The sequence below is a fragment of the Pleurodeles waltl genome, chromosome 6 (assembly GCF_031143425.1).
Source record: "Pleurodeles waltl isolate 20211129_DDA chromosome 6, aPleWal1.hap1.20221129, whole genome shotgun sequence".
In the NCBI taxonomy this organism is placed as follows: Eukaryota; Metazoa; Chordata; class Amphibia; order Caudata; family Salamandridae; genus Pleurodeles; species Pleurodeles waltl.
The window spans coordinates 423,579,012-423,605,542 of NC_090445.1; the positions used below are offsets into that span (position 1 = coordinate 423,579,012).

The 26,531-nt window shown below is 41.6% G+C and overlaps 1 protein-coding gene across 1 annotated transcript; it reads left to right on the top strand.

Moving 5' to 3' along the window:
- The first annotated feature begins 229 nt into the window (after window positions 1-229).
- On the top strand, window positions 230-25,866 carry LOC138299828 (acidic mammalian chitinase-like). The gene is made up of 11 exons (XM_069238422.1): window positions 230-273; window positions 4,576-4,605; window positions 12,238-12,439; window positions 13,345-13,401; window positions 13,836-14,001; window positions 16,792-16,916; window positions 18,252-18,375; window positions 18,463-18,648; window positions 23,447-23,563; window positions 24,292-24,421; window positions 25,494-25,866. Exons 1-11 carry the CDS (start codon window positions 249-251, stop codon window positions 25,772-25,774), a joined length of 1,443 nt encoding a protein of 480 aa, XP_069094523.1. The 5' UTR covers window positions 230-248; the 3' UTR covers window positions 25,775-25,866.
- The last annotated feature ends 665 nt before the right edge of the window (window positions 25,867-26,531 follow it).

Sequence of the window (26,531 nt, forward strand, 5' to 3'; positions counted from 1 at the left end):
GCCCCCCCTGCACTCGGGCGGCCTTGTACCTTACTGTTGTAGACTCCTAGAGGCCGGGCGAGGGGACCAGGACCAGGCGATTAACATCAGGCAATCGAGGAGCCCTCCTAGTTTATCGCAGGCGCGCGTGAGTTTTGGCAGGCCTGACCCACCAGGTGTGCGGACCCCACGCTGATTACAGGCTGCGCTGCCCTATAAAAGCGTCAGCCAGTGTCGGTTACAGTGCGGAGTCTTCCCACAGCACAGCCATGGACAAGATGCTGCTCTGGGCAGGTGAGTATTCAGCCATGTAGCTGTACCTCTGTCCTCACTGCAGACAGCGCCCACCGAACCGCGCCAACACCACAGCTCGGGTCTCCCACACCTCTGCCTCTGCTCGCCTGCTGAGATGGCCCACCTGCTTCTCGCCTGGGCCTTGTGCAATCTCGTTATTTACCCTGCTGCAGCCGCCCCTGCAGGATGCCGATCCATGTACTTGCCCCTTCCACTGAAGAGCCTCCTTGTATTCATCCGAATTCATTTTACTTCCCACTTTCCTCTGCAGTATTTACACTGCTGTGGTGTTTCAAATGCCTCCTTTATGCCACCCAGCTCTCTCTGCTGTATTTATACACCTCCCAGACTTGATGCTCCCCCATACCTCCCATCTGTCTCCTGTGAGGTATTTATACACCTGATCTACAGTACCCTAATACCGCCCATCTCTCTCTGCTGTACTGATGCACTTGAGGTATTCACATCTTTTTTTTGAGCTTCCATCTATCTCCTGTATTGATAGACCCGAGGTATTGGCATACTCTTCTTGTACCCTGTTATACACATGAAATATTTCAATCCTTCCCTCATACCTCTCTTCTGTTTGCTGTACTTGTACACACGCCTAAGGTAAGTAAATCCGTCTGTCCTGCCTTTTCTCCCCGTGTGTAGTGGTATTACATGTCTCTTGAAGTTGGAGGGTGGGGCCTTCTAGCCACTGGTGCCCTGTTCTTGTTGTTTTCACGTTTAATGGTAGGAGAAGGCCTCCTGTGGGGCTGGAGACCAGTGAGCTAAGAAGTATACATTAAGGTGGGCCTAGTCAGAGAGGGCTTTCAGCCCTTGTCATGAACAAGGCTTTGCGGCCCTTGAGACGCCTGGCCTGTCTCTTCGCCCATGCAGCACCCAGCTGTCCCCTTTGGTTTTTTGCTTTAGCATCCAAACATAACAGGTCCTCACTAGCCATTCACCGAGTTCGGCAATTAATTAATCGAGGATTGGCAAAAAAATACTCTTGTAGGTCAAAGATCCCAGTGTCCTGTACACAGACTTCGCATTCTACTTCAGCCTGTAGAAAATACCACGGATATCGAGTTAGACTTTAATATGTATATATTCTGATGATACTGCTGTCACTTGTGTACTTTGACGACCTATGACCTGTAGTGAAATTAGTTATTACAATCAGTTGTGATGCAATTAGCAAGATGCGGACCAGTGTATTGTCACAACAATTCTCTGGTAAGGTAAGTATTCCAAGGTTTGAATCGATATACTGCAGCACTTTATCTCATACTGCGTTAAAGGGCCACAGCTGCCGACTAGTGAACCAGGCTCGAGTCTCGGCATCTGTGATTCTGGGCTAGTCAATTAATCTCCCGTACCTACAAAAACAAACCAAACAAAAAAATGAACATGTCCTTGTGTAATGTAACTGGTGCTCATGTAAAGCGCTAGAAATAACTTCGAGTCGAGTTTGAGCTATATAAAACTGCACAAAAAACTTTCCGTGATTATATCGCCTAATTTCGAGTTTAGCACTCCTTTCAAGATTCACATTGCACAGAAGTCACATGCCGCTAAAGTAGAGATTTTCTTCCAGCGATCAAAGGAATTAAAACACATAAAATGCATATTTTACTTAAAAAACAAAACACCTGGCTGGTAATCTACCATAGCTGTTTTTATAACGTTGTCTTTGAGGTCTGGTGACATTTACAGAGCAATCAACTTCATTCCCATGCTGCTTTATGTCAACAGGATCCAAAATTACGTTATAAGACTGAAAGATGTGAGAACTTGTAATGTTCTTATAATGTATTTTAGTTTATTTTCTTATAATCGGCGTGTTCTGACAATAGAAAGCGACACAGCCAGTCATTTGTAGTAAGCGATTGCAAGCGACTTCTGAAGTCACAGCAACCTTCACTCCGGTTGAAGGAAGCAGGAATTTTTAAAATAAAGTCACTTCACTGAGACCGTGCTTGGGGCCGTGTTCCAAATTCCCTCATTGCCTCTGAGAAGGAATGCAGGGTGTCTAAACCAATTTACAGGATTGCGTAGTGATATCCCCCCATCTGAGAAGCGAAAATCAATTCTTTCATGGATGAAGGCTAAAGGAGTTTGTTTTTTAATTCCTCTGACATTCACACTGTGAAGTAATGGGTTTTGTGTTTAGGATGGGCCAGCTCTGCTAATTTCTGGATGCTGTCTAAGCACAGCTACATAGGGGCCTCATGTGATGTAGCACACCATCAGCAACGCCTGCCTTTGCAGCCTGCAGCATTTGAATTTTGGACATGTCATTTTGTTTAAAAAATTAAATGCAAACTGCTGAGGACGAACAAAGATGGAGCAGAAGAAGGTGTCACACATAACACATGATCACTTGTTGCCCAATTATTTTTAGAAGGAGGAGCAAATCCCACATATTATATGGTATAAAATACCCCCTTATTTTACATTCTAAGTATATTGTAAGCCACTGAGGAGTTCTGTGACCAAGGATCACGGACCAATGATCACAGAACTCCTCAGTGACTTGTAATATACTTGCAATATACTTATTGTTAGAAATTGGGTCTCTAGTTGGCAGAGGTATGTACCATGTCCAAGTGGGGACCACAATCCTAGTCAGGGTAAGTCACAATACAACCTAAATTATCCTGTGCTCTTCCTCTGGTAGCTTGGCACAGAGCAAGCAGGCTTAACCTAGAAGGCAATGTGTAAAGTATTTGTGCAATAACTCATACAGTAACACAATGAAAATACCACAAAATGTACTTCACACCAGTTTAGAAAATAGGTAATATTAATCTGAATAAAACAAGACCAAAACAACAAAAATCCAATATGCACAAATCCACATATCACTTTTTAGAGGTTTAAACAAGTCTTAATCCACAGGAATCAGTGATTGTAATCTTTCTGGTGCTGCAAAGGCGATGCATGGTTTATTTCCACATAGCAAGGGGACGCGTCAATTTCTAGGAGTGCAGCCTTGGTTCTTCACTGTGGTGCGAGAATATTTTGACACCCAGGAACAATGCGTGGAAAACCCAGAACGCAATGGTAGGATGGAGCAGGCGCTGAGTCTATCTGATAGGCTATGCAGCAATTATTCACCTGCAAGGCAGGCACTGCGTTGAGTTTTGCAGGTGGTGCGTCAATTTTCCAATGCACTGGATTTTCTCTATTTGGTGAAGCCTTTGATGGCCCTGAGACTTCAGAACAGGAGCCAAGCTCAGTCCAAACCCTTGGAGAGCACATGTGTGGAAAGACAGAGTCCTTCCAGCCCTTCCAGAAGAGTTAGGGGACTGCCGACAGCAGGGTAATCAGAAGGAGAGCAGTCCTTCCAGAAAAGCAATCCAGGTGAGTCCTTTGGATAGCAAGGCATGCCCTATGAAAGAGTCCATTTGTAGGTCCAGAAGTGTCTGATTTTAAGGGGTCACAGACCCAGTATATATACCCAAATGGCTTTTGAAGGGGTGGGGGCTTTTGAGGTGCACCAGTTTCCCTTTCATCCCAGTCCTGTCTGACAGGAGGTCTGTGGGAGATTATCAGTCCGTTGTGTGAGGTCAGGCCACCAACCTTTGAAGTGTAATGGAGATCTCTTCCACTGTTCCTGCCCAGGAAGACCCATCAGTATGCAGATGAATGCAGATGCAGCTGAGTGTCCTGTGTTTATGGCTGCGTGGGTGCAATGCACAAGGGAAGCTGTCAACCAGCACAGACCAGACGTGGATTTGAGACAGGCTGTAAGGCACAGGGAGTAGTAAGTGCAGAGAAATGCCTACTTTCTAAAAGTGGTATTTCTAAAACAGTAATGTTAAATCTAACTTCAGCAGTAAGCAGGATTTCTCAATACCATCTAACCATACCAAACATGACAATGCCACTCCTCTCAGATCAGAAATTGCCACTTGAAATATAGAAGGGAAATGCCAATGCTGGCCAGTGAGAGGAGCAGGCTTCACAGTAGTGAAAAACGACTTTGGGTGTTCCTTCGATTTTTCTTAATCTAAAGCTCCCTCTTATCTGTTGCCAAATGATGGCACATGTGCATCATTAAATATATTCGTGAAAGCACACATGTGGTCTTTACTATTGAGACCTTTCAAGGGACAATTTACAGTTGTGCGGACATTACTTGTGTTGTGCTGTTTTTTTTAAGTTTCAATACATGAATCCTAACATTGTGCTATATAGTTTTCCACACTGATATTTCTTTATTCATTGTCTCTACTCGTAACGCTGTTGGCTCCATGTGACTATAACAAGGGGCCCAAAATGCTATTCAATGATTTTTCTTTTTTTCCTTAGGTTTGGCCTTATTGCTGCAGGTGCAGCTAGGTAAGAAGAACGTCTATCCCTTTAAATTAAGTTTGGAAAATCCTTGTGATGTTGTAAGTGTGAGAGGTGCATGTCTGCTAGAAGCAATGCCCTGGATGCATGTCCTGAAGGAAGGGTGGTGTACTAGTACAGTAATGGTCTTCTGACTTGTATGATATGTGTGACGTGTCAGTCTGACTGCCCATGATCAGGGATAAGTTGCTCTTGAGCTAGAGGTAAGCTCTACAGATACCCATATACAGACACATATTTTATTTGTTTTGTTCATACATAAGTTACTTACATAGTGTGACTAGGACCCTTGCATCTTGGGTACCAGAAAACACCTTGCTTTTGAATTCGGAACTGGAAACCCCATAAAGTGCTGCTAGTAATGTACTGCCAGGAACAACCACAACTTTAGAAGACAATGTATTATTTGGACATATTTACCTCTATGTATTTTTGGTACAGTTTAACATGTCCACCATTAGAAACAATTACCTTTCGAAATAATGGACCAAAAAAGAGAAACAGTTGAATGAATTGGACAACAAGTGCACATACACAGAACCTGAACCTATTTAATTTCATCAGTGTCTCACAAAACACAAAGTTTGACTGAGTAAAAGCAATTGCAATGTGTTTTCTGCATTTATCGGAAAGGGTGCAGCAGAAGTCATATGTATCTCCCTGGACCTCCTAGCATTGGGGTTTTTAATACAAAGATGTAAAAGGACGTGACTGAGCAGAAAGATGCAACAACCCATTTGAATATTTTATTGTAGTAATTGAACCAATAATTTAGCAGCCATCTTGGATTTGGAGCCGAGTTCAAGTTAAAGTTTATTATTAAATGCATAGTTAATAAAAACCAATACATCATAGATTTAAAATAGTAACTCACTCCATGCAAATAAAAAACATCCATTATAGTTTAAAAGTCCTTCTCAGAATAAATTATAACATATAATTTGAATATAAATAACCGTGATTATCTTCAGCTATACATTACAGAATATATGTGCTATTATTAATTATCATTACTAATAAAATCCTTCTAAATAGGAGTGAATACATTATAATCATAACCACATAAATATTGCTCTAAAGTGCTTCAATTTCCCACTCCCCTAATCAGGAACATGCGTCTTCAAGTGTGTTATGGAGGTAGCTTAAAAATACTAAAATATATATATATTTTTTTCAAAGTCATCCTATCATACATTTTTAAATATTAAATTGTAAAATCATTTACAATTAAGTTAATACTCGAGAATGAAAACTACTTCCATGGATACTGTACGGGCGAGCCGTAAAAAGACAGTGATCCTCATAAGTTCATGACTTATAAGCCAGCCGAAACATATATTATGTTTATACTAATTGATGAACATATGATAGTTTTTTAGATGTCAAACGTATAAACTTTATAAATCTGGCATTCAAAGTATAGTCAGAAGGTTTAAAGCAAGCGATCACCACTTCTCAGGACCGTATTCCCCTCTGATTGAAGGCTGCCTTTAACAGAGTCTTGCACTCATTCAGTAGGCCATTACAGATCACATGGCTAATATCTTCCACTCCACAACCACAAAGCCCACACTGGGAAATTGTTGCAGTACATTCCCAAGGGGCTAGGTGGGTGCCACCAGGAATAAAGCCAAATTAGTGTTAGATAAAAAAGATCCTTATCAGCTTTTGACCACCTTGCCTCCAAATATGGCTGATATTTCAGGGTTTTGTACTCATTAACTACCATCTATGAGTGCAACCTGATTGCTAACAGGTTCTTATCCATAAGTACTGATTTCTTCTTCGCTATATGGTTTAAGATTTAAAAAAAAGCATATTAGGAGAGATTCAAATCCCACAGTTCCTGTACCTCCAGATCTTCTAGGGCCTGATCTAAGTACTGTCTAGATTTGGCTGTAGAATTCGAACTGATCCTTCCAGAGTGCCTGGCAGAGATGATTTCCCCTTGTTAAATGTAGGTGTTTCGAGGTTTTAATGTAGTTACACTTCCTAGCTATATTTTGTTTTAAAAACCCAAACTCCAGCCTAATTTGTGCTTGGGAAGTGTACCCTGGTAGTTGGAATAGAGGCCTAAACACTTTTCCAATTATTCCATTCAGGATGGCAGCATGTTGCCCTCGCAGGGCTTCAACCTTACCCGTACCCTATAGTCAAATTTAGTTTAGCCGCAATAACTTTTAGCAAGGGACGGTAGCTTGGGCCGTTAAACGACTTTTTCAGAGTACAAAAAGCAAGCAATAGAACATTTCCTTTTCTATATAAGTCCTGCTTCTGACGGAGGAAGGAACCCTGCTTATCAAATAGTACACCCAGGTATCTATAGTGGTTGACTTGTTCTAATACTCCTCATTGTGTGTGCTATTTATTGATACTAGAGGTTTTTTTACTAACTTCCATCCCTTTAGTTTTTTTCCGATTGATTTTCATTCCGTTCTGCTATTTGATTAAATAGAGGATGAGCCGATGTAGTCCAACATTAGTTTGACTCAGAAGTACTACATCATCAACGTATAACAGATTGGAAATGGGCATGTTACCAACCTTAGGGGAATGCGCGTTCACCTTATTAAGCTTAAAAGTCAAATCTGATAGGAAGAGACTAAAAAGATATGGAGCCAGTACGCAACCCTGTTTTAGTACATGTTTTGTCTCAATATTTCCTGAAAGGAAATATCTATCCCCTATCTTTACTGTAATCCATTGATATGTATATGTATATAACTGCTGAATAGCCTTTAATAATTTCTCTGTTATGCCCCAGGCGGCTAGCTTTTTCCCATAGATGACTTTGTTGTACCAAATCAAAAGCTGATTTGAATTCTACAAAACACAGATACAAAGGTTGATTTTTTTGTTTGCATTTGTCAATGATGATGGAAAGAGTTAAAATGTTTGTAGCCATTCCGGGGCCTTTTGCAAAGTTTATCTGATTAGGGTGTATAATATTGTTCTCGGTTTCCCAGGTGCGAAGATGCTTCAGTAATAAACCAGCATAGTGCTTAGCCTCTACATTCATTAAGGTAATCAGTCTGTAATTCTAGGGATGAAATTTGCTGCCTCCTTTAAATATTGGATGTATTATAGCACCTCTCCAAGAGTTTGGAAGGCTTCCTAGTTCTATATAATAGTTATAAATCGAGACCGGTTTTTGTCCCCAAAAAGCCAGGTTCATTTTAAATAATGCATTTGGGATCCCATTTGGACCTGCAGCCCCTGCACTTCTGCTGCTCTTTATTAAATTGACAACCTCCGACATTGAGAAGGTTAAATTAGCGGCTTCCTTTTGGACAAATGGGGGCTTAGATATAACTCCTTCTGGGCATTGCTCATTTGTTGTCACGTCTAAATTATTAGTGTCTTTCTTATTTTTACCATATCCGCTAAAGCGATGAGCTAGGTAGTCAGACCATGAGGATTCTGAAATATTTGAACTAGTCAAGGTCATTGGGGCTTTATTCAATTCATGAACCATTTTCCAGAATCCTTGTGCATTTGATATTTTACTCAAGAATAATGCCTTTGCCCAAAAGTCGTGACTTTTCTGTAATTTATAGTCCCATATTTGTTTCCAATAGATATTATTGATATTTTTTATATTAGCCTTAATTTGACATTCTGTTGGGATTTTCTTATATAGCCTTAAGAGTCTATTCTGTTGCCTTCTTAACTTGGCCATGAAAGCTGAAATTTTTATGTTTTTACTCGCCGCTGGTTCTGATAGGTCTGTTGTGGTCTGTCTGTGACGAGACCAATTGCAAATTTGTCCAGGAATGTCGATCAAATGGTTATTGGGTCACAGGATATATCATTTTGGCATTGGTCAAATAACGCAGTTGAAAATTCACCAATGGACTCCATTGATTTTTCATTCCATCGAAGTTTCTTATAATTCGTGGTAGTAACATCCCTTGGTGCAGAAGGGGCAAGATTAAATATAGGGAAACCACAGCCAATCTCCAGGCATTGTTGACCATGGTCACTCTTATCTGACTTTATAATATGGTACTCGGTGATTAGAGTAAGTAGGGAAAAAGAGGCTGCAGTGTAATCGATTGTTGCTTGGGTTTCAGTGACATAACAGGTAGCCGCCGGCAGAGTATCTTGTTGAAACCTCCCATTTAGGAGTCTGAGCCCAAGGGCCTCAAGATCTTTTACCAAGGGGATTGCCTTGGTGTCAGGTTTACCTAACTCTAAAGACCCCAGGGACTGCTGCGGGACTGCCCACAGCTGATCTTGCAAGATGGTTCCGGCATCCCTTTCAAAAGGATTTAATAATTTCATATTGAAGTCCCCAGCTACTAAAAACTCTGGGGATCCTAAATCTTGATAGCCGGTTAATATTGTGTCTATCAATTTAGAGGATATGTGTTTCCAGGAGCGTGCATCTGGATGGATATAAACATTAATTAGTAAAAGTGAGCTGGAATGCTCTTTATTCCATCCATCTAACTTCGCTATCAAAAACTCTTCATTTTCCTCATTTACCCCTGAGCACGATATACTTAATCCTGCTGAAATAAAGATTGCTAATTAAGGCATATTATTTTGGGCCTCTAGAGGGTCGGGATAACCTATTTGTTGGGGGCATACTAAATTTAATTCCCCATTTTAAGAAATAACTTTTTTCTTTTACGACTCTTCTAGCCAATTGTGATGTCTTCCAAGTTACCAGGGTTGATTCGTTAAATTTAACTTCATCGCTCTTAACCCCGGGTAAGAATTCTATAGAGACAATATCAGTAGACTCTATGGGCCTCATTCTGACCCTGGCGGACGGCGGAGGCCGTCCGCCAGGGTACCGCCGCTGAATGACCGCACCGCGGTCAAAAGACCGCGACGGCCATTCAGACATTTCCTCTGGGCCGGCGGGCGCTCTCCAAAAGAGCGCCCGCCGGCCCAGAGGAAATGCCCCTGCAACGAGGACGCCGGCTCAGAATTGAGCTGGCGTAGTTGCAGGGGTGCGACGGGTGCAGTTGCACCCGTCGCGTATTTCAGTGTCTGCTTAGCAGACACTGAAATACTTTTCGGGGCCCTCTTACGGGGGCCCCTGCCGTGCCCATGCCATTGGCATGGGCACGGCAGGGGCCCCCAGGGGCCCCGCGGCACCCCCTACCGCCATCCTGTTCCTGGCGGGCGAACCGCCAGGAACAGGATGGCGGTAGGGGGTGTCAGAATCCCCCATGGCGGCGCAGCAAGCTGCGCCGCCATGTGGGATTCTAAGGGCAGCGGTAAACCGGCGGGAGACCGCCGGTTTGCCTCTTCTGACCGCGGCCGAACCGCTGCGGTCAGAATGCCCTGCGGGGCACCGCCGGCCTGTCGGCGGTGCTCCCGCCGACCCTGGCCCTGGCGGTCTTAGACCGCCGGGGTCAGAATGACCCCCTATATCTTTTAGGGCCGGGATAACTTGTAGAAGTTTTAGATTTGATACATTTAGTCTCACATCTGATCTATTTAAGAGCTCTACCTCAGACAGTGGCCAGGGAAGTTCCACCGTTCCCTTTGACCCTGATTTACCACCACTTCCAACTGTTTGATGGCAGACCCACTTCCTTTTTCTACCTAGAGCCGAGCCATTTGAGCCTCTTGATGTTCAGCATATTAATAATTAGTAACTGTAATACAAATGCCCTCTTCTTCAGATTACCTTCTATGATTCTCTGGAATAATACTCGGTTCAGCTTTCAGCTCCCAGGAGCCAAACAATAGCAATAAGTAGAAAATGAATGGCCTATCTTTTGGTTGTGTAGCACTTCTGGCTTCCTCTTTGTTTGGACAAAAACCATGAAAGTGTCCTCACATTCCAAGTGTTCCACAATGCATCCCCTAAGAGGTAGCTGTGGCAGCATGGCAGTTGTTTGCTTTGACCCAGACATTGCAACAGCAAATCTGAGGGGCCGATTCACAAAGGTGCTTACGTGTAGTAAAGTTATGAGAGCGGAGTCTCCGCACTCATGGTGGACACACCACATTGCACACTACAGAAAGTCTCTGTGCGGAAATTCTGTCCTCAGTGTGGAGATTTCATCACCAGTGTGTAGAATACCATGAGTGCAGAGAATCCACACTCGTAACTTTGCTAGACTTAAGTACCTTCGTGAATCGGGCCCGGAGTGTCAGGTTATAACAGATTAAGGTAGAATTCAGAGAATAGTTGCGCTTCTTTAATGGATCATTGTTTAGGCAAGGGATTTTGCATATAAATTCTGATGGAAGAGAAATGCTTTCTTAGCTGGACCATTGCCAAAGAAAAACCAAGAAAATCTCACCATCTGGAAACAACATTTGACACAATATCCTGACCCCTGCTACTATTTGCATACAAGCACAGGCACCCCTCTCCCCCATAATAAACAAGCTGGAGTTCTGATATAAGCACAAGCACCTCTGCTCCAAATACAAAAATACAAACACACACAGCATGCAAGCCAACACTCCTGATTTCAGAAGTAGAGACTTCATGTAATTGTAGCTTTCTCCATTCTAAACCCAGCTCCAGACCAATACAAGTTTTTTTCTTTTCTTTAAATATTCTGCTTACTAGTTCCCAAATGTTGGCATGTATGACAAGGTGAACTTGTCTACTTAGCAAAGTCTATGACTATTGTCTTACACAGGTCATCCTCCTCTCACACCATCTAAGTTCACCATTCAATTGATTTATTACTCCATTCTGCTCCATATCACCAAACATTCTGTACTAGTTCATGTGGAAATGTCCTGATGTGTGTTGGTGGTAAGGGGTCCTCATTTCCAGGAGAACAAATCCTTTGATCTTGTTGTGGTCTCCATTTGCGAAGGTGTACTACTTTGCACATTATCCCTCTTCTCCACTGTAACAGCTTAAGCCACAACTCTAAGAAAGGTTCAGCCATTTTAAAAGACCACAGTCTAGTGTAAGGGGAACATGATGCTGTACCCGGCACACTACAACATTCCATGAAAGGTCCCAATACAAGCTCATGCAACACATGGTTCAATACAAGAATCCATTGGCAGCATAAGTCACCATTTTAGTTGGGCATTTTGGGTTCAGTGTGGAAGAAGTGTATTTTGCTTTTCATATTTTACTTACACTCCCGGGATTCTTGTTAGTAGTGAAAAGTACCAATGAGGCACTGCACTACCGTTCATAACATTCCAAATGCATAGGATTGTTAAAGCACCACAGCGGGAAATGCACATTTCCAAGGCAAATCTAACTATAGCCGGGTGAACACAGAAAGTGAGCTCAACATATGTCTCAATGGAACAGTATGGTTACCATAACTACAAATCTCAGGATCTGCAGTGCTTTTCAGCTAAAACATGCTTTAAAAGAAAAATATACAATTCTCAGATTTGACTGAACATTGAAGTTAATTGGGAGATTGAGAGTGTGAGGCTTTGAGAGGGCTTGAGACTGAACTCCAAGTTGTTAGTTGTGAACAATGTTTGAGTCTGTGGGTAAAGGTGTGACACACCATGCCATGAATGAGGTGCTTAGAGGTCAAAACTCACATTCAAACAGTGACACTTCTTGTGTCTCCATATCCACTCTCACGTATTACGAAATCAGAGTGTCTGGCTCTCCTGCATTACCATACCACCTGATTCTAAGCTCTGCTCTATGTCTTCAAGGCTCTTCCTACAAGCTGGTCTGCTACTTCACCAACTGGTCCCAGTACAGACCAGAACCCGCCAAGTACAAGCCAAATAATGTTGACCCCCACCTCTGCACCCACGGAGTTTATGCCTTCGCCACCATGAGCGGCCATAAGATTGTCCCTTACGAGTGGAATGACGACGTCCTCTACGTTGAGTACAATAACCTCAAGAAAGTGTAAGTAACCTCCAATGTCTGGAAGGTCTGTGCCATTAAGTGGTAAAGAACATGTTGGTGCTTTTCATGGATTTAGGGCAAAGAAAGGAAAGCATCACGCCCAATATCCTGATCCTGATTCTTTTAATTAATAAACATGCTACGCTAGTTTATCCTTTTGTACCAGTAGTCCACTAATGTGGCAGGCATGTCCACGATCTCACTGTGCCATTTTACTTCTCTCTTCAAAAGACACAATCTTACCAACTCTCTTCTAGGCTGCTCTGACATTGTGACCTGCAAAAATGGAAATAATACTTCAGATATGGCTTCCCAAACTAGGCCTAATTCTCCCAAAATGGCCTCAGAATCTGGGCCCAGTGCTACAGTTGTGTCTTAAACCTTCACACACCGCTTCCTCCTTACAAACCACAACATTCCCCTCACTCTGCACTGCTGTGTAATCTGGTGAACAGCCAGTGCAGTAAGTTCCCACAGAGGTGCCACAGGCACATGCAGGGGTGCAACTAGACTCGAAGTTGTGGGGGGGCTAACACATCAAGCCAAAGTGGTGGGGCTTCTATTTCACGTAATGAGGCTGAGAGCCAGTATGAAAACACACATTGTCAATATGTCAGCTTTTAATGTGCTAACACATGCAACCAGCATTTGTGCATGCCTGTATTTTGATGCTTTAATATATTCAAGCCTGATCTATTGTCTTTGCCAATGTATTCTTCTGAGACACTAAGCACTGCTGGAGATTCGAGAGTACCCACCAGACCTGTGAGCATCAGATGCCTGCAAGATGGTTGGTACTGAGAGAGCCTTATGCTTGTGTGCCTGTCTGACACACAGAAACAAAGCACTAAAACCTTATTGGAAAGGTGTCTTTTCTTATGTTCTCTTTTTATTCAACCTCATAGAAACCCCCAGATGGTCACCCTGCTCGCCGTGGGCGGATGGAACTTCGGCACGCAGAAGTAAGGGCTATTTGCCTCCTTCATTGTGTGATGGTGATTGGGAAGGTGATGTTACTACTGTGCTACTGCATTGAGGATGATGGAGCAGAATGGATGCTCAAAAGAAGGATGGCTCGTTGTGTTGATGATATTGATAATTATGACAGTGAGAGTAATGAAAATATGAAGTATACAAACAACGGTGTTACCAATGAGCTGTGAAGATGTAGAAAATAGAAAGGTTTGTTAATAGAAGGAGAAAGATGGATTGAAAAAAGGAAAAGGCAATATTGAGAGATGACATAAATGAAAGTGTCAACGATTCAGATTTAAATCGTGCTGCTGGAGATGTGGGAATGAAAAAGTAAAATAGCGGCGGCTTCGTCAATGGTGAGAACAGCACACTAAATGTAATCAACAAAAGCCCCAATTACAACATTATTTTATTGCCCCAGGTTTACAGAAATGGTTGCATCTGCTGCTAACCGCAAAATCTTCATTGACTCAGTGATCGAGCACCTCCGGAAGTACAACTTCGATGGAATAGATTTGGACTTTGAATACCCTGGGTCAAGAGGAAGCCCACCAGAGGACAAGCGTCGATTCACTATCTTGTGTCAGGTGAGAGCGAAGTTGTGGACTTTTACAGATGATTTTGTGCCTTAAGTTTGTCAAGGACGTTCACTTGAGAGCTGTGCATTAGGTTCATTGGGATAAAACTAGCATTATTCATCCAGTAAACACAGCTGTACGCTGTGGCACTGGGGCCATCAAGACATATGGGCGGTTTTGGCTTGGAAAGTCGTCTAGAAACCAAAAGAGACCTTAAAGCACTATCCGAGGCTTATCATATTGGAAATTTGGGTTTTTATGCTTAGATCGATAGCGGTGCTGTGTTATGCATTTTTGCCAATGCGTTTAAATATACATGTAGTTAGCTTTGGCTCCACCTAAAGGAGTATTACCGTGTCACCTCATGTTGTAGTCTGCTGTATCATTTTGCCTCCCAGGAAGTGTTACCTTTGGAATACTCGAGGGATCATTTTACATCTGAAAAGTGCACATAGTCATCATTCTGTTTGACACATTCAATTTTTATTTCTTGTAAACAGAAAACATTTTTGTGCTACTTTTTTCCAGCACTGGCAAAGTCAATAGGGCTGGCTTTAATGTAATTAAGAACTTTGTGTATGCAACACATTTAAACATCCTTTGTGAATGCCTGTGTTTATGTTCCTTACCATGGAAGAGCACTTGTTTTGCCATTACTTGACTATGTTCTTAGTTATTAGGTCTTGCCTAAGACATTGCAAGAGATATTATCTTAGAGTGGGCTTGGAGCCCGCCCATTAACATTGGATGGCTTTATAGTCACTTTAATTTATTTACTTCTTATTCATTAGCTGTTCAGGCTTTCCTTCCTGTTCTTGTGGTTGGCCCACCTATGGAGCATGGGTACATTACTATATACTTCCACTTTCTTTGTGTTCCCCTCTCTCACCCAGATGCTTACCCCATTCCCTGTGTTGCCTTTTTGCAAGGTTACTTTCTCCCTGTCAGCTCCAAATTGCTCTCTTTTCTCCATTTGTGACCCCATGCTTTGACACCTTAACCCACATGTTGCTTTCACAACCCGCACCCGCACCTTGTGTTACTTCAATAAGTCATCCCACATGTTGCTTTCACCACCCCAACCCGCGCCCCTGTATTGCATTCCTCCTGGGTGGCTAACCTCCACAATTTACAAAAAGACCTTGAATGTGTATATTTCTTTTTCTTTTACTGATCCAACTGCATAGTGCGCACGCATACAAAATGATGCAGCTGATCGCGTAAATTATTTTTTTTCAAATATTTCAGCTATGTGGGACAGCATCAGGAATGCTGTGCCTCTTGGCTAAAATCATTGGCAAAGCCAATAGGTCCCAATGGCAAGACCTATTGTCTTTGCCGACGCTTGTTCATTGAAAGCAGCAACCTCTAGGTTGATGATGTTTTTCAAGGTTCAGATCCACCTCATTAGTTAATATTTATCATTGTAAGGTTGAAAGTGATAACGGTAGAGAAGGAGGAGCCTTCTTAGCACCTCCATCCCCATGTCTCTTATCCAATGCTTTCCAAAGTCTCGCTCAGACCAGAACCATGGCTTTATGCACTTACCTTGTTTAAGATTACTTTCTTAGAGTAAGCACAATTCTTGAGCAAGATACAATATGTAGTTTTACCCCTTCCCTGCCACCTGCAATTTTATCCACCCGACTTAGGGCCAGATGTAGGAAACTGTTTGCGACTCACAAATGGCAAAAATTGCCGTTTGCGAGTCGCAAACCGGAGTTTCCTATACAGAAATGCATTTTGCGAGTCGGGACCGACTCGCAAAATGCATTTCCGAATCGCAAATAGGAAGGGGTGTTCCCTTCCTATTTGCGATTCGCAATGGTATGCAATTCCATTTGCGACCGCGTATGCGGTCGCAAATGGAGTCGTAGTTACCATCCACTTTAAGTGGATGGTAACCCACTCGCAAATTGGAAGGGGTCCACCTTTGTGAATGGACCACAAAATATTTTTTCAGGGCAGGTAGTGGTCAAAGGGACCACTACCTGCCCTGAAAAAATTCCGAAACTAAAGGTTTCGGATTTTTTTTTAAGTGCAGCTCGTTTTCCTTTAAGGAAAACGGGCTACACTTAAAAAAAAAAAACTGCTTTATTGATAAGCAGTCACGAACATGGAGGTCTGCTGACTACAGCAGGCCTCCATGTTAGCGAGTGCCCATAGTCGCTATGGGGCCGCAATTTGCGACCCACCTCATTAATATTAATGAGGTGGGTCTTTGCGACCCCATAGCGACTCGCAGACGGTGTCTGAGACACCGTTCTGCATTGCAAATTGCGAGTTGCAATTTGCGAGTCGCTCGGACTCGCAAATTGCAACTCGCAATTTGCAATATTGCTACATCTGGCCCTAAGTCCCTTTGATTAGGTAATCCATCTTCTCTCTTTGATACAATCACTAGATTGTTCTATTGCTTCTTCTAGACATGCTCACTCCGAAAAGTGTCTCTCAGAACATGTGGCCCATAAATCGTCTCCCTAGCAACCGCAATACGAAAATGGAGCAACCTTACTTGTGCCGTGACTTTTCTAGCTATCAAGTATAATGTCGCAGAGACACTTTGTTCCATTACTACCCAGATTCTTTCACAAGTGGCCATCTGGGACTTTTTCATGTGTGTGCTCACCCGACACCTGTGCCTTTCTATGTATGTTGGAAAAGACATACAGGATTTTAATTTCAATTTTTTGAGAATTGCAAGAGTCAATACTATAAAGATCCATTTTCTGATGATATTGCTACTGTAAAAAATGTGACTAAACAGGTGTTATTGTTCATTTGTCTTTGTCGCACTAGGAACTCTTGGCAGCTTTTGAGAAGGAGGGCAGGGAGAAAAACCTCCCCAGGCTGCTGGTCACCGCAGCCGTGTCGGCTGGCAAAGGAACCATTGATGCCGGATATGAAATTGCAGAGGTTGGGAAGTAAGTACAGAGACCTAGCCCTGGAGCCCTGGGAAATGATGTCTTGTGGTGGGTCTTCAGTGATGACTGACCTCTGGACTCTAGACTTAGCCAGGCTCAAAAGTTAGTTGCCAAGATCTCAAAGAGCTGGTACGGTTTCTTAGCTAAAACGCCGACACACCATCCTCACAAAACTAACCCTTGTATTGTATGTGTGTAGATCACTGAGAAGAATCAAACCCAAGATATGGGCTGGTGTGTTGTGTTTGTCAGGTTGACATACCCCGTGTTGGAGGAGTTTCAGAGGCATTGCAACAGTTGGATTGTGAGGTGGATCGCAATGTGCTCATTCATTGGATCAGAGTGAGGTACCCTCCCTTTCTGACAAAGGAGGTGGATATCAGCAATTTGAGGGACTGTCAGTGCAGATGTCAAACCTGTGGTGATTCCAATACCTGCAAGCTTCCCTTATGATTTCAGACCACCCCCTGTTCTTCCAGAGTGTTTCCGAGTGCAGCATTTGAGGATTCTTGTGGAAAGGTGAGGAGTCCCCAAATACACCTAAATGTTCATTCAACCTCCATTCCATTAAAATATCTCCTGGAAAATACTCTCCATCCCTAATTCACATGTAGTCAACCAAACATATGACAGCCCGTAATACTGCTCAGTAGGCTGATCTCCGAGTGCAAGGACATGTGATAACTTGCAGGTTGCATTTACAAAATGTTTAGACCTTCGAAAATACATATAATGAATACCCTTGAGCTGAGTAAGTTTAACACTAATTATTTAAAGTGCATCTGTGTTATATAATTAATATATTTAATCAAGAAGATCAGAAATACTGGTTAAGTTGTTAGCCATGGAACCCAAACTTAAACAAAACAATCAGTCTCCCTGTATCACAGTATCCTAATGCAACAAATTTGAGAGTGTTTAAATTCAGGATGCCCCTTTACAAGGTGCTGTACAAAGACTGCATATTTATATAGGCAGTCAGACAGTTTACCTATAGGCAGTCAGCACTTATTTGTGTGCAGATCAGGGGGCTGGAAGTGTGCTCCCTTAATACTGATTAATCTAGGCAGGCACTGATCTGGCTGCTCAGCCCAGAGCCTGAGAACTAAAGACACTGTGTGGGATGTGAAGGCCTACTTATTTTGACCATTCCCATGCCTGTTGGGTAGAATGCTCAGGGAGATGATTGTGCCCCCCTTTGCAGAAGTCCTTCTCTGAACAACTCACTCTCATTGCACACTAACAGCATCAAATGTGTAGCTGTGTCAGACAGGTAGTAGGGTTCTATACCTCAACTGCCTTGAGTTGGTTTAAAAAAAGCATATTTTCTTACAGAGTCCTCGATTTCATCAGTGTAATGACCTATGACTTCCATGGAGGCTGGGACACCTTCACAGGACACAACAGCCCTCTCTTCGTAGGGCCGGAAGACAAATGGGACTTTGTTTACTTCAACTGCGTAAGAATACCTCTAACTACTTCCCTAAGCACCTTCTTAAACCTCATGGTCGTAAATGGTAATTTTTGTACCCTTTTTTGTCGGCAGGAGTACGCAATGAAATACTGGCGAGATAACGGTGTTCCCGCCGAGAAACTGATCATGGGGTTCCCAACCTATGGCCGAACATTCCGACTGCCTAATCCAAGTGATTGCAGAATTGGTGCCCCAGCTGGTGGGGCAGGGTCTGCTGGAACCTACACCCGTGAAGCTGGTTTCTGGGCTCACTATGAGGTAAGTTGAGTTCAGTCTTGTCATAATTCTCATGGTCATGCCTTGTGTAGTAATGGTACAGTTATAATTTGGAAAAAATACGCCATAGAGGTCTCTGTGAGAAGGTGCTGCAGAACAAACAGGCGTTCTGAGGTGGCACACATATTGTAAATGTGAATACTACTGTTGCTTCATTGTCAAATGACAGTTTAACAGAGCTTGGTCAGAAGAGCTGGACGTGCGTAGATGGCCCTTTGACATTCTCTGGCAACAGGTTAAAGGTTTCACCAAAGGCCAGCAGTGCCACATGCGGCACAAGTCACTGGGTTGAACCAATTGGACAACAACTAGTTTGCGCACTATTGAACATCAACTACAGAAATATTGTGCAACAAGAATATTTTAGGACAAATATTGACAACCAAAATATCACAGAGGTATATATTGGTGAAACAGATTTACTATTCCTAACTCCACATATCTGTATCCTGACGATATATGTGTAGAAATTCAGCACTTAGTTATCTTAACTTGTGCCCCAAGGTAACTATAACTTGCTCACCCACCATGCACAGTTGTCTCATCAATAATTTTACAGCAAATGTTGCCGTGATATTATCAGTGGTGTCATAGAAGATGTTATGTATATTGTAATCTGTGGGGTAATTAGCAGTGCATGGCAAGGGAGCAAGTTATAGTTACCTTAGGGCACCAGTTATAGCTGCTTGAGATAACTATATGTACAAGTGCTGATTTTTAATGGTTTTTGTGTTTGTAAAATGTGAACCTAACTATAACATACCTGTAACCTTTGTTTTTTTTGTGAATATGTAAGTTAAAAAAAATTATATTTCCTAACTAAAGCATCCCTGTAACCTTTGTTTTTTTAATTGAATTTCTATGTTTTTTTAACAGAGCGGGGGTTAGCCACAGGGCCTGGCACTAGTGCTTGCATTACTTTGCATCACTAATGCTGGGTGCCTATTGGTAAGCAGGAAATCAAGCCGGAAAAAAGTCAGGAAGACTGTTGCATACCATTAACATATACAGGCCGGTGCCTAACGGACAATGCTTTGAGGTCATTTTGAGCATTTCCATGCTCATAGTAATTAAAACAATGAAGGATGGATTCTGCTCTTGCCTGGAAATGACATGAAAGATCCCACTCGTCACAGTCGCTAGTACACATATTACTCTGCGTTACAAATGCTCGGGGGACCTTTTGGTAAGCTGGAAATCAAGCTTGTAAAAGGCAGGAAGTCTGTTGCATACCACTAATGTATGCAGGGTGGGGTTAAACGGACGATGCTTTTAAGTCATTTTGCACATTTGCATACTCATAGTAATTAAAAGAATGAAGGATGAATTCTGTTCCCTCCGTTGAGGACCTGGCCCACTCAGGGGACAAATTAAAAAATAAGCGTGGATACCGCACTTGTTTTTTAAATTATTTCCTGTGGATTCACAGATCCTCTGCAAATTTGCTACACATTTTTTTAAAAAGTTTTTTTGGCCCTGGCAGGGTCCCTGTGGGACCCCACCACCTACCTTGCCCCATTCTGATTTTTTTTAAAAACTTTTTTCTTGGAACTTGGTTGAGTCCGAGTCCCAAGATGGCTGCCAACACTTCCTGGTTGAAGTGCTGGCAGCTAATCAGATCTAATTTTGAGATCTGTTAGATCCACGGACCCTCCGCATCCCTTGATATCTATATTTCTTTTTCCTTTAATCAATCCAAAACTATTGATCTGATTTGAATAAAATTACAGAAAGCACTCTTTCTAGACCAGGATCTAGCTTTCGGGCAAATTTGATGTAATTCCATTCAGTGGTTCTGACAGTAGTTGTGTCTAAAACCCCTAAGGGAATTACATGGGGAAAATGCGTTTCGGGACCCACCCCTTTTCTCGGCCTCCGATTGACAAATCACCCCACAAATTCCACACAACAGCTGAAGTGAGTTGCATAGTAGTTTGAAAATGTTGTGAAGATTCATCAAATGGTGCCAAAGTTATTGCCAAAGCAAAAAAAGCTATATATATCATATAGGAATTAGCATCTAAAAAACCTTAGAAATTCACTGAAAAAAACAAAGGTTACAGGGACATTGCAAAATATATATATACATATGTATATACACACACACACACACACACACACATAAATGTGGAGTTAAATGAACCTGTATTTACTTATTTACACGTACCTTGTTCATATTCTTATTTGCAATATGTTTGCTATAATATTCTTGCAGCATAATATTCTAAACTCAATATTCCGGAACCAGACACCCTTGAATGCTGATCCAAGATAAAAGGGTGAAGTTACTGATTCCTCACCTGTGCTCTTCATGGCACTGAAAAGTATGTTGCTGGGAGTGCTGTTTTTCCAAGGACTGAATAATATATGAGCTAAAACACCCCGAACTCTGTGTTATCTTTAAGGGGCCAGTCACAGGAAAGGTCTGTGAGCACATATTGAGGACCTGCTTTAGAGTCTGGAGTATGGATTGTACTCCGTCAGGAAGATGGAGTAAATTACTCTGTCGCCCTGGGGTATTACAGGTCCTCCGAATTTAGAGATGTTTGCCAACAGAGCTGACATCAATCAACAGTACTTGGCAGGAACTGGTTCCTTTGAATGAGTTAAACGTTTTATTGATGGCTCTATCAACCATGATGTGTGCCCATCAAAAATGTATCTTGTTTTTGTCTCTTCAAAAACAAAAGCCCAAAGCAAGATTTTGTTTTTGAGAAAAAAACTAATGTCTCCCACACCATGGGAGTTGTTTTCTCATGGTGTTGGGCTCATTTAAACATTTTTTACTATCCCATATCACCAGGTTTTTCACAGCGGTGGCCAAATTGACATGTTTGTACTGTTCCTTGCATAGTCCAACCTGGCCATTTAGCCACCCACTTTAAAATCAAACGAAAAATCGGATGGCCAAACCTCTGATGGTCATTACTATATCAGGCTGTTGGTGGAGTACATCAGCGATGGAGTTGAGGGAGGCTCTAACGCTGACATACTTAAGGTGCACCCGACTGCCAATCGGGTGGCCAGATCTTCAGTTTGGCAGAGAGGGTACTTGTCACTGATACAATTTAATATCCTTTCAACTAAACTCTAAATCAGTCCCTCAGTGTCTTAGTAAGGAGATACACCTGTCTAAATTTAGAGATATATTGCTGCTCTTGTTTCTATATTTTGTCAAAAAGTAAATTCAAACTTAATTTTACACAACATGAATGTCAAAGCTGAAGGAAGGATAAGTTAATGTAATTCGGCTTACTAGACCTCCTGGTACTAAAGTCTCAGTCAATGTGCTAACCAGGGACAGAAAGGCAGTGAGACTGCAGCCACCCCACAATGCACTGAGCAATATTTTAATGTGATATGTTTCAGGTGACGATCAATATCCTGGTGTGGAACCCTCACAACTTCTTTCATTAATGAATAATGTGCTCAAAGACACCAGAAAACGAGGAATGCACTATAATTATTTATTTTAAAACCAAAACGCTTTTCTCGTGCATGCAATATGAATTGTTACCACAATTTAGCATACATAAAAATGTCAGTAGCAATGCTTACCAAATGCAGGAATAAAATGCACACTAACCCCCATTCTGCTACTTCTAAGCACCCAGTGAATTCAAGTACAGCAGAAAATAAAATCCTATTTCGAGTCTCAGAGATGGTTCCCACCCGCATACCTGTTGAACAATGAGGGTTGTGTTCAATGGCACTGCCTACTATTCTTGTTGCACGAGACCAGGGGCACCGATAAGTTCAGAAATCGAAGGCTAAGTGCTCTCTTCCCTCAGTTAGAATCAGTGATATGATTCTGCGCAGTCTGTCCAGTTGTCACTTGAAGGTTTCCCTCTTCACTCTTTGTGCTCAAGCTTTCATAAAATTATTTCACATTTGTTGAAAATGTCTATAATAAATAATTATTAGGGAGCAGCCTGATACAATTGTTCTTATTTTAATTCTGCTAGGCCGTTCTTTCAGAAGACAACAATAAATGTGACATATAGTTATCAACCTTCTAGAAACTCTTCAGAAATCAGTAACACATAAAATAAAACACAACAGTAAGTGATTAAATGAAATACTGCCAGTATTTTCAAGCAATGCTGATCATCACTTTGCAGAACATACATAATAATATAGACTATAAATGTGCATTATATTAATCACACATTTTCATTTCTGATTATGAGGTGCAATTCAAAGGGGAATACTCAGAGGAGGGAAAACATCATATACATGACTGATTGATGGATAGATATTATACTACTATACTAACAGATTGTCCGCATTCGAGCGGAGTAACAGGCCTTCACCCTTTGCATCAAGACCAGGGACTTTCTGTCTTTTGAGGATTCTTTATGCCTATCTCTTCCATGCACGTGCACCAAACAAATCATGCCCAAGGGATTTTAAATGTATATTGAGAAGCAGCAACCTGTAACCATTACTTTAATTAATTTTTTTCGGAATACACAATGTGAGGGCACTAGGCTGATCTTAACGAGAAATAATTAATTAATTGACTACCCCATCAAAGGTAAGTGCTGATGTCAGTAGAAGACTAATGCAAGGCTTCTGTGGGTAGGAATTCAAGGAGATGTTATAATAATTAGGTTATTACTAACCTACGTAATAATGTGATATTGCAGTGTGTCATTAGTCTAGGCTGCAAGCCTGCTTGCTTCTCGTGCAATCTTTCATTTCAATTGAGTTTCTATTTGCTGATTTTTGAGCCTTTGCTCATTGAGTACAATGCCAGGTAACAATGCTTTCTCTGCAGATTTGCACATTCCTACCCTCCGCTACAAAGCGATGTAGTGAAGAGCAGAAGATCTCATACGCGTGCAAAGGGAATGAATGGGTCGGATATGAGGATGAACGTAGCTACAAGTGCAAAGTGAGTGTTTCCTTGTGTATCTTGGATTGTTGGCTGTCCATTCATGGCATTATGAAAAAACTTGCCTTCCGAGCCAGGATTTTTTGCAGTTCTTCAAGAGAGTCTAACTGCCGACTTTGACAACATATATTGAAATATATCTTCCCAGCCAAATACTGCGAAAGTAAACTTTCGAAGATACCAAAGGACAATACTAGGATTCCTGGACACATTGAGTATTTCCTTTACTCCAGATGTCTGTGCTAAAGGGGGTTGTCTTTAGTTCAGGTCTTGAACAAATTTGATCTCCTAGAAATGTGATACAAGTCTCTTTTCTCCAAGTGTCAAGGGCCCTAAAGACTGCTGAGTGTATAATCTATAATGGAAAGGTCACACAGTGCACACACCTTAACTATCTAATAACACGATTCTGCAGAGCCAAATTGTATCCCCTATTTTCCTTTACAAGTGAGGATGCAAAATTGAACCATGTTTGGCAAGCATGTCCTCTAGGGTTTACCACAGCAGGGATTGGGAGCACAAAATGCTGTTGCTCTTTGGCTGAGAAGATTTTCTGTGAATAGTGACAATAGGTGCATTGGCTGAGGTTGAGAAAATATTCTGTTGTTGGATGTTAACATGCCTGTTTCAATATATTTCCCTGCTGGTTCACACTTGAGAAGTCTTCTAACTAACGATTTTGTCATCAGAAAAGATTCTAGCTGCTTTCTCATATCTTGTTTCCTTAGGTCAAGTTCTTGAAGGAGAATAACTTTGGAGGTGCCATGGTCTGGGCTATTGACCTGGACGATTTTAGTGGATCTTTCTGTGGTCAAGGGAAGTACCCTCTCATGACCATGCTAAAGAACCTCCTGGCAGGTAAATATACTTTCGATCTTGCTTGTATTTATCCTCAATTGAGTCCAAGCCCAACAGAACTTATTGAAACCGCCTCTCATGAATCTCCCCCGAGTTGTGCCATTTTTCACTGAACTTCGATGATAATGAGTAATAATGAAGTCACATAGACTTCTTGTTGATTTGATTAGAGTCAGAGAGAAAATGCTGTTTAAACTGCTGTCTTGAATGCTAATTTTGATAAGTAAAAATGCATACAACCTTAATCATGGAGTTTAACATAACAAAATGAAAAACAATCTAATTTTTGACAAAACATGCAGACAAAGGAGGAACACCATGGTTTATGGCAATGTTCTTTATAATGTGCCATTCCATAGAGTTTCAAAAAACAGGACTAAAATTATATATAGTACATTTGATTTACAATAGCACACTCTTGTTCATCTATGTTCCTTGGAGGCAGTTGTTCAAGACTTTGAAAGCCTTGGTGAGAGGTGAAAGGAGTATAATATGAAGATGAAATAGAGCGAGCTGTAGTAGAGATTGGAAAAAGTCAGTCCTGGGATCAGTTTTGTGTCAGATTAACTACAGAAACATCGGGCTTCAAAAATATTGTAACTAAAACACTGGCAACCAAAACATTGTAGCTTTCAGTATATAGAGGTAGGTATAGATTTAATATTCTTAATTCCACATCTATATATTGTCAAAGGACAAAGATGTGGAGTGAAGTCTAATAAATCTGTACTTACCATTACATACTTACTTTGTTGATATTAGCTATGTTAGCATATTATTGAAAATTCAACATTCCTGTACCATATCTCTGGGAACTGAATATATATTACAATCTGTAGTGCAATGTTTTATGCTATGTGCGTTGTGTGCATGAGTAGCACATATTATTTCATACAAAAAATACTAAAGATACTGTCAAGTTGCATAATTCACATTTCTTGATCATAGGACTTCTTTAGATGAGACCTTATTTTATTCTTCATTGGTGTCATTTTTAGCAAGTATCAGACAACAGGTAATGTAGTACATAACATTTTTCAATTATAATGATTACATGAATGGTTATTTTTAGGTTCCGACAGCAGTTGCCCACCTTGTGGTCCGACATCAGAACCACCGATAACCACTCCACCACCGATAACAACTCCACCACCGATAACCCCGACTCCACCATCCACAACACCGAGCGCAGACATTGACATGAATTTCTGTGCTGGCAAGGCCAATGGTTTCTACGTCAACCCAGCCAATGCCAATAAGTTTTACCAGTGTGCTAATAACATAACATACCCTATGTCATGCGCTGAAGGATTAGTGTTTAAGACAAGCTGCAATTGCTGTGACTATCCATGAAATAACCACCTGAGAAGCATATTTGGAGCTCTGTGAAGTAAAGAATTGCATTACTCACAATTGTGCAAATAAATCAATGTCCAGTCAAACTGTTTGCTTTAGTATTTTTGTGTTTGATTTTCTTTGAGGACATGAGGTATGTGAATTATCTAGAACTTTACCTCCAAGATAACAATTGAAAATGGGTTTTGCCTGACCCCTGCCATTATCTTGGCTTTGAAAGTTCTTTTTAGCATGGAATATAGATTAATGGGGTCACTCCAGCATTCACACTGCATTTGCTTCTGATGTCCTTGGACCCTAATCATTCAGCTGAAAATGAATATCATTCAGGACTTACACTTAGTGAAATAAAATAAAAAACCCTGTCAACAATGTCTCAAATGCTGCGCTTCCTTGTGAAATTATAAACTGGGGAATTGAAATATTAACGCCACCACCACCTCTCTTGTGCCTGATTCATGGTTTTGAGGTTGACACTATATTGACCGCACACAAGGTGATTTCTATGCAACTCAATGCTTTCAAGATTTCTACATTATAGTGACAGAACAAGTATATTGCCACCCACTCTGCACTACTATAACATCAACACCTGCACAATAGCTATAGTGAGGTACAGAAAGAATGTCAGTACCATGGCATTACGAGTTCTGTATTATAAAAGTGCAGCTAGAGCACTGAAATACACTGTTAGAAATGGGGTCTTTGGTTGGCAGTCAGGTTACCCCCTGTCCAAGCAAGAACCCTCACTCTA